Raw genomic sequence first — 8,417 nt, 5'->3', positions numbered from 1 at the left:
TTTGTAATATTAAGAGTATAATAATATGCAGGCTAAATGCTTTACTTTAGTTAACACTTATTTATCACTGCTAGATATCCTGGCTCATAACCACCTGGAAAAGGAGATTTTCTTACTATTTATATTTCTCACTGACAGGAGGATGATTAACCTGCCCAAGGCTACCAGCTAGGGCATGGGTATTAGGAATGGGACTGAGATCTTCTGATTCTAGAATTCAAACTTTTTTTTTCTTTTTTGAGACAGAGTTTATGTCACCCTAGGTAAAGTGTGGTGGCATCACCTCACAGCAACCTCAAACTCCTGAGCTTAAGCGATTTTCTTGCCTCAGCCTCCCAAGTAGCTCGGACTACAGGCACCCGCCACAAATGCCTGGCTGTTTTTTGTTGCAATTGTCATTGTTGTTTAGATGGCTCAGGCTGGGTTGAAACCCTCCAGCCTCGGTGTATGTGGCTGGCTCTGTAACCACTGTGCTACGAGCACCAAGCCTCAAACTTTTTTTTTTGAAACAGAGTCTCACATTGTTATCCCAGGCTAGAGTGCCTGGTGATATCATAGCTCACAGCAACCTCAAGCTACTGGGTTCAAGCCTCAGCCTCCCAAGTGGCTGGGACTACAGGTGCCCACCACAACACCTGGCTAATTTTTCTATTTAGTAGAGACGGTGTCTTGCTCTTATTCAGACTGGTCTCAAACTCCTGAGCTCAGGCAATCCTCCCACCTCAGCTTCCCAGAGTGCTAAGATTACAGTAGTGAGTCACCGCACCCAACCTAGAATCCAAACTCTTAAATAACATTTCTTGCAACTTAACCACGCACAAGACACTGTGATCAACAAAAGAAGGCAGTGATTAAGGACTAGGACTTCATCATCTCTGGTAGAACATTTGCTCTGGGCCAGGCACTGTTCTAACCAGATGCATAATTTCATAGTGTTCCTACCATACAGAGTAGGAAAATTGCTTGCTAAATGACTATTAGCCCACCCTAGACCGAGGACATGGACCAGCTCCCTCAGACCCTTTTGCCATACAACCCCCCCTGCTGCCCTGATCACACAAATGAACACCCACACATACCAAGACTTCTTTGGGTGCTAACAGTCTCAGACCTGGGAAAAGAGAGGCCCAACTGATCTGGCTCATGTATTGAAATTTTGCCCCTCACCCCCCACCTGCTTTCTGAGTACCTGTGTCTGCTCGGAGACTGTAGCACACACCTAGGCAACCCCTGTCCTGCCACTGGGCTCTGGTATCCTTGCTGGTATGACAGACAGGGACAGCCAGCACAAACACCCAGAGATTACACAATCAAATCGGGTCCCAGATATGCCAGGGACTTGGCAGGCAACACTGGGCAGGTCACATTCCCACTGCAGCCTGTATTTCCCCTTCTATAAGGGCAGGATAGGATGGAGGCATCAGTTTCCTCACCTGTGAAATAGAGCGCTGACTCCTCAGAGTCAACCCAGTTCTGCTGTCTTAGGAAGACTTAGGTTTTGCTATTGGCAAGGTTTAGGCAAAGACTGGCTTGGAGAGGGCCCAGAATGTCCAGACAAGCATCTGGATCTTTGTGGGGAGCCACAGAAGTTTGGAGCAGGGAACATCAGAAAGATTCTTCTGTGGTCTTACTGGGACTGGGGGCTGGGAAAAGAAGCAGGAGGGTGGGGCAGGAAGTGAATGGAAAGGGCAAGGCCTGAACTGGAACCAGCTGAGGTTGTCAGGATGAGGTCAAGAGAGGAAGAGATGGAGAAAGAAGGGACAGGATGTGTGGGCCAGTTGGCTGATAGGAGAGAAGGGGAGACAGGAAACAAAAGTAACCCACTGTGTCCCACTGAAACCTCAGACCGGTGTCAAGAGCATGTGATGTTCATTTCTGGCCTTTCCATCCTGGCCCCACAGGAGCCAAGGAATCCTGTGTTTAGCACTAAGTGTAAGGACCTGCAGGATACAGGGATGTGGGCTGGTCTGGAGCCTGGACTTGGAAAGAGCCTTCTGTCTTGTGCATCTAGGGACTTCCTTACCACAATCTCTTAGACCCCCTTTGATGCAGAAGTGCCCATGTGAACCCCAAGTAGTCCTGGCAGAGCCAGCAGAGAGGCCTCCCAGGAAGAGGGGGGCCCTTTGCGAGGCACAGAGCCCTCCTATGGCAAAGGGAATCATCACTCCCTCAGTCCTCCAGGTAAAGATGAACTCATAGTCTGGAATTGTTTCCTAGAGTCAGGGGAAACTTGAGGCCCCCCAAATGAAGCTAGAACCATCACCAGATTCTGGAAAAACCTACTGGGAGTAGACGTGAGCACCTAGGTGTAAGGCCATCCCTTTAGCACCTCTGGCATGCTGCGCCTTGTACATGGCTCCCAGGGCTGCCTTGTGATCTTCGTGGACCTTGGGAGGTTTCTCCAACATGGACCACCCAACCTGGTCTTCTTCCTCACCCATATGGCAGAGGTGGCAAAGTCTGGGAGAGGACTCAGCTCCCAGGTATTGTTTTCCCCTAAGATAGTAGAGGCTTCTCCTCAAGCCAACTAGGCACCTAGGTGACTCTCCAAAGGGAGGCCCAGGTCATGTTATTGCTCCCCAGGCTGCAGGATCTCAAATAGGGGCTCCTGCCATATGCCAGGACCCTGAACCTCCCCCACCACCCTTAGTCACTGACCAATTGCTCTCAACCCTGGCTGAGTTCCTCAAGCCATGGATCTGAGCTCCCATCTTGCACTGCCAAGCTTATACCTCCCCCAGGAGCCTGTGCTCAGGATGAAGGCATCTTCTCTGCCCACTTGAAAGTTTCCTGGGCCCCTTCCCCTTTCTCAAGGAAACCCCTACCTTCCCAGCAGCAACTCTGCTTCATGGCAGTTCCTTTTTTTTTTTTGAGACAGAGTCTCACTTTGTCAGCCTTGGTAGAATGCTGTGACATCACAGCAACCTCAAACTCGTGGGCTGAAGCGATTCTCTTGCCTCAGCCTCCCAGTAGCTGGGACTACAGGCACCTGCCACAACATCCCCCTATTTTTAGAGATGGGGGTCTCACTCTTGCTCAGGTGGTCTCAAACTCGTGAGCTTGGGCAATCTACCCACTTCAGCCTCCTGGAGTGGTAGGATTATAGGCATGAGCCACCATGCCCGGCCCGTGGCAGTTTCTTTATTCACTACACAAGGTGGTCTCACTGCCCCCATACTGGAGGCACCCACCTAGAAACTGACCCTCTTCCCTGCACCTAAATCCAGCCCCTCCCTGAGCCTTGTCTGACCCCTCAGAAGCCCTTGGGCAACCCTGATCCTGACCTGTCCAGACTTCCTGGTCTGGTAGTTCTTTAACTTTTTAAGCACGTGTGACCCTCGACTCAGCAGGTAAGAGCTGATACATCAGCAGGAATGAGTGCGTCATTTTGCACCAAGCACAGAGAGAGGCACCTAGTTAGCGCTTAGGAGTCTGGTCTCCCAGGGATGCTTGCGCCAGACAAAAGGAGCCTCAGCCCCTATGTTGCACGTGCCCACTGTCACTCAGCCAGGTGCAGCTTTTAGAAACCTCTCCACACAGTCCCCCCCAGCAGAGTCTAAGTAATCACACACATCTCCCACGCAAACACACGGAGACAGATGACCCCACACTCAGCAAACACATCACAGTCTTAGACCCGTGGCATCAAAATCACAGAGACTTACCAAGATTCCTCCCAATCACAGATATACCAGAAGTCTTGCCACACACACTCACCTCCTGAGACATACTCGCTCCCGTCCTGGATGAGACCATCCCACACAGAGTTGTGCCCTCTGCTTCTTTTCTCCTTTGATGCTCATGGAAACTATCCACTCATGCTCTCTCCTCTCTACTCTCATTCTGTCTCCCCCAAGCCCCACATGGAGGTGAACCCCGTGGCCACAGATCTCAGGGCCCAGGACACCTGCTCGCCCTACCTGTTCAGCTAGTTGCTAGGCACCATTGTACCCATCCCAGGCACTGACTGGCTTTTAGGGACAGGTTCTCAGAAAAGAATATGAGATTGAAACTAAAGTACCTTGGTAGGACCCAATCACCACTCAAGCACCCTGTCAGCTTCACAGTTGGCTCCTGTTTGGGGCTGCTATCCTGCTGCCACACAAGAAGTCCCCCTTAGCCACTAGGGGGCCACCAAGGAGCCCCGGGCCTACCACCCACACCTGGAACCTCTCCCGAGGTCATTCCTATCCCCTTCAGCACAACCCTCTTGGACATGGGCCCCCTGCCTCCCTGGTCACCCTGTGCTGCCCAGACCGGGAGCTCGGGTCATTCACCGCTTGTCCCCTCCATGCCCCTGCCCCTCAGCAACTACAGCTCTCATTTTCACCACACTGGCCTTGTTTTGTTTGTTTGGTTGGCTTTGTTAAGGCTTAGTTTGTGGGCGAGGCAAGGGGTGAGGGCTGCACTTTTACTTCTCTTCTAAGTCTCGCTTCTTCCAGCTGTCGAGAATGTACTTGAGGAGGAGGCCGAGCTTCCTGCGGGCTGAGAGTGGGGCTTCCTCTCCACCTCCTTCTCCGGACCCCCGCTTTTCTACACCATTGTCACCAGCCGCCTCCAAGCTGTCCTCTGACTGGGGCTCCTCCTCCTCCAGGGCCTTGATGCGGACACGCTGGGCGTCCTCAGCCAACTCATTGAGGCAGCCCTGGAGCATGGTGTAGACAGTGCCGAAGCTGATGCCGCCAGCCACCAGCGTTCCGAACACAGGGATGCCCTTCTCAAAGGCACGGGCCACCCGCATGGCGCCATAGGACGACTGGGAATAGAGTCGCAGAACGGTCTCAGGAGAGACCTCGTTGGCCAGTGGGGAGCGGATGACCGAGCGCAGGTCCCCTGCCTGTTTGCCCACCTGCTCGGCCAGCTTGGCCAGCGAGTCGTCATCCAAGCCAAAGCTACGGTGGTAGCCGCGCAGCGAGCGGACCAGCAGGGCGTCGTCATAGGCAGCGGCCAGCCCGGGCACTGGCAGGGCCTGGATGACGCCCGACACCAGGGCCGTCTTGAGCACCTGCTCCTGGAGCATGTCCTTCTTCTTCTGCAGGGCCTCCAGCGAGATGTCAGGCAGGGACAGCAGGCACGCGTGGCGCCGGTGGGCTGGCAGGTCGTGCTCCCAGGTGGACACGAGCACGGGAAAGTCGTAGCGGGTGGGCGAGAGGTTGGACACCAGGAAGATGCGGGGGTCGGACACACCAGCTGCCCGCAGCCGCTCGGCACAGTGGTCCCGGATCTCCTGCAGGACAGCAAGCTCGCTGTAGCCCGAGGGCCTTTGGGTGCGCGTGGCAGCCAGGTCCTCGTCCACCTTGGTGCGCACAAAATAGAACTTCTTGCCCTGGCGCAGGATTTCTGTGGCCAGGCGGCTCTCCACCGCCCCGCAGCGGCGCGGGGAGACCAGCAGGAAGAAATCATAGCGGCTGAAGTCCACCTGCTTGAGGTACTTGTCGGCCGGGCAGCCCGGAGAGCCAGCCCCTGGCAGGTCCCACAGGGTCACGTCAGAAAACTGTGGGTGCGGGTAGGGCGAGGGTTGTATTGTGGTCTCCACGACGCCAGTGAGAGCCGCGCCGGGATCCTCGGCCCCAAGGCCACGCAGGGCATTGATGAGGGACGACTTGCCGGCCCCCGACTCGCCCGTGACACCCACCTCCAGGCGGGTGCTATCGGAGGAGGCCAGCAGTTCCCGGAGGCGGGAGGCGGCCTGGGGGATGTCCCCCGACTCAAAGGCCGTGCGGAGGGCCTCCAGCTCTTCCTTGGCCATGAGGATGGTGGTCTCCTCCTCCCTAGGCACTGACCGCAACTTTGAAGTAGCCATGGTGACCAGTGGTTCAGAGGGTGGCAGGGGACAGGGGAGAGTCACAGGGCGCCGTGATCCTCAGCGTCTGTGGAGAAGGAAGCCGTTGCCGTCTCCTGGGCCTTGGCATAGGAAAAGGAGAGAGAGACACCAAGGATGTGAGAGAAGGCCCTCTGGAACCCCACAGCTGTCTCTCCCTTAAAATTCAGGGCTTGAGTTAGGGGACTTTGGGATTCCACAGGCCCAGGTTCACAGCCCCTCTCTGCTACTGATTTGCTGTGTGACCTGAGGCAAAATGAAGCACCTCTCTGTGCCTGTTTGCTTCTCTAGGCAACAGGCATAAAGACCAGGCTGCCTCTGGAGGCACTGTCAGGAGTCTATGGGGTAACCTAGGAGCGGGGCCAGTTTTATGGGTGTGCCTGCACCTGGTAAGGCCCTGTGCTTAGAAGGGCCCAGGCCTTCGTCTAATGCTGTTGATGCTGATGGGAATTCTTCATAATATCTGAACCACGGCTCCATATTTTCATTTTCTAGACAGGCTTTCAGGGAAAAGGGCTTAAGCCCCAGCTCCTGGCCTGGGTCACAGCTGCACAGCTGCCATTGGTGTGGGGACAGTATAGAGCAGCCATGAGGGGATCCACACCTAAAGCCAGAACCCCAGGATCATAACCTGACTCTGCCCCATACTCGCTGAGTGATGTGGGGCAAGTCCCCCCACTTCCTGCCTCACTGTCCTCAACGTAAGATGAGGATAATAATGATAATAATAGCAAACCACCTCTTAGGATGGTGGAGAATCAAGTTATTACACAGAAAGCGCTTAAAACAGTACCTAGCACCAGGCAGGTGTTCTGTGTTACAGGCATTGTCATCAAGCCTTGCTGGGCCAAGTTCCTCACCTCCTGGCCTCGGTTTCCCCTCCCACCTTCCAGAGCGCCTATCACAATGATCTCTCTTCAGATCCCATCCTCTGTGCCTGGGAGCTCCTGTGGCTTTCTCTCTTCCGTTCACACTACTGTCCATTTCTGGCCATTTGCCTCTAAAATACAGGTGGCCATAAAGTTCATGACCACTCTGTATATTTACTTATTAAGACTCTTAAAGGAAGGGAGAGTGGAGGCCAGCGGGGGATTGATGTGCTCTCACTTAACAAGCACAATGTAGGGGTTTTTGGCACCCCTCCTGGGTGCTGGACACAACTACAACAGAGATTCTAACAAATGCAAACATTGTAACCTAATTGTTTGTACCCTCATATTAATCTGGGGGTGGGGGAGGACTGTTCAGAATGCCCTGGTCACTGTCCCCAGCTGACACGGAGAGCGAGAGAGACTATGGCTCAGACAAGACAAGCGATGTCTACCCCAGAGGCACAGCCAGGACTTGAACCCCATCCCGCCTGGAGGACTGCTCTCCCTTCAGCTGCAGCTTCTGTCTCCCGTCCTGTCTCCTTGGCCTCCCCCTGTCCCTCCCCTCCCACTCTTTTTCCCATCTTCTGCTTCCCATCCCCTCCTGAAATGTGTCCTTCTCACATAGTTCCTGCCAGATCTGCTCCTGCTGTGCTGGGTTGGGAGAGGGGCATTTCCCTCATGCTGTCCCCACTCCCCCTAGGCTCTTTCCCTACCTCATCTTAGGTATAGCCTGGGGAGTAAAGAGGGGGAACCCCAGACAGGTCCTGAGGGGCAGACAAGTGCATGTCTAGATTATGGACTGAGGGACTTGGGACTGGCAGCGTTAGGCCCTGGCTTCACCCACCCCGGGGCCAACTGGAGAGCCCGGTCCCAGAGGACTCACCTGCCCTGCAGGCTCTCCCTCTCCCCTCACTCTCTCCCCACTGGTGAGGTCTCCTCCTCTGTTAGTAGGAGGTCAGAGCCTGTTGCTAGGAGACATTATAACATCAAGCAGCAGCTTATTGGCTGGCCAGCCTGAGTGCAATAATGTGATAGTGATGTCAAGGGTGGGGCCCCAAGGTGGGGCAGGGACCCCAACCCCCATCCACTCATGGGGCAACCACCCAGTCACACTGGGTCCCCAGTCCCCATTTAGGGCCCCAGAGAGGCTTTTTCATTTTGGGGGGGAGGTGTTTGAGACAGAGTCTTACTTTGTCGCCCTCGGTAGAGTACTGTGAAGTCACAGCTCACAGCAACCTCCAGCTCTTGGGCTACGGCAATTCTCTTGCCTCAGCCTCCTGAGTTGCTGGGACCACAGGTGCCCGCCACAACGCCCAGCTATTTTTGTTGCAGTTGCCACTGCTGTTTTAGCTAGCTTGGGCCAGGTTCAAATCCTTTACTCTTGGTATATGGGGCCAGTGCCCTACCCACTGAGCCACAGGCACCGCCCAGAGAGGCTTTTTCTAACTTGTTCAAAACCCTGCACGGTCTCATCATCCCAGGACAAAGTCTCAAATTCACAGCCTGGCATCTGAGAGCCTGGCCCTGCTGCCACTCTGGCCTCCACTCTGGGGGACTCCCAGTTACCCAAACAAGTGTGAAAGTTAATGATAAAAACTGGGTCATGGCTGGGCGCCTGTGGCTCAAGTGACTAAGGCACCAGCCACGTACACCTAAGGTGGTGGATCCAGCCTGGGCCTGCCAAACAACAATGATGGCTGCAACCAAAAAATAGCCGGGCATTG

The 8,417-nt window shown here is 54.6% G+C and overlaps 1 protein-coding gene across 4 annotated transcripts; it reads right to left on the bottom strand.

Annotated features, from left to right (window-relative positions):
• Positions 1–4,345: 4,345 nt before the first annotated feature.
• On the bottom strand, positions 4,346–7,706 carry IRGC (immunity related GTPase cinema). 4 transcript variants are annotated; one of them, XM_003799491.3, is made up of 2 exons: positions 7,577–7,706; positions 4,346–5,870 (listed from the first exon to the last, which is right to left on the bottom strand). In XM_003799491.3, exon 2 carries the CDS (start codon positions 5,801–5,803, stop codon positions 4,412–4,414), a length of 1,392 nt encoding a protein of 463 aa, XP_003799539.1. In that variant the 5' UTR covers positions 5,804–5,870; positions 7,577–7,706; the 3' UTR covers positions 4,346–4,411. The 4 variants fall into 4 exon arrangements, with proteins under 4 accessions (XP_003799539.1, XP_012666619.1, XP_012666621.1 ...); XM_012811165.2 differs by having other exon boundaries at positions 4,352–5,979; positions 7,577–7,639; XM_012811167.2 differs by having other exon boundaries at positions 4,352–5,767; positions 7,577–7,635.
• Positions 7,707–8,417: the final 711 nt, after the last annotated feature.

Source organism: Otolemur garnettii, unplaced genomic scaffold (genome assembly GCF_000181295.1).
Source record: "Otolemur garnettii isolate 467f Iridium unplaced genomic scaffold, OtoGar3 scaffold00152, whole genome shotgun sequence".
NCBI classification, from domain to species: domain Eukaryota; kingdom Metazoa; phylum Chordata; class Mammalia; order Primates; family Galagidae; genus Otolemur; species Otolemur garnettii.
This window is presented reverse-complemented; position numbering and strand designations above follow the sequence as displayed.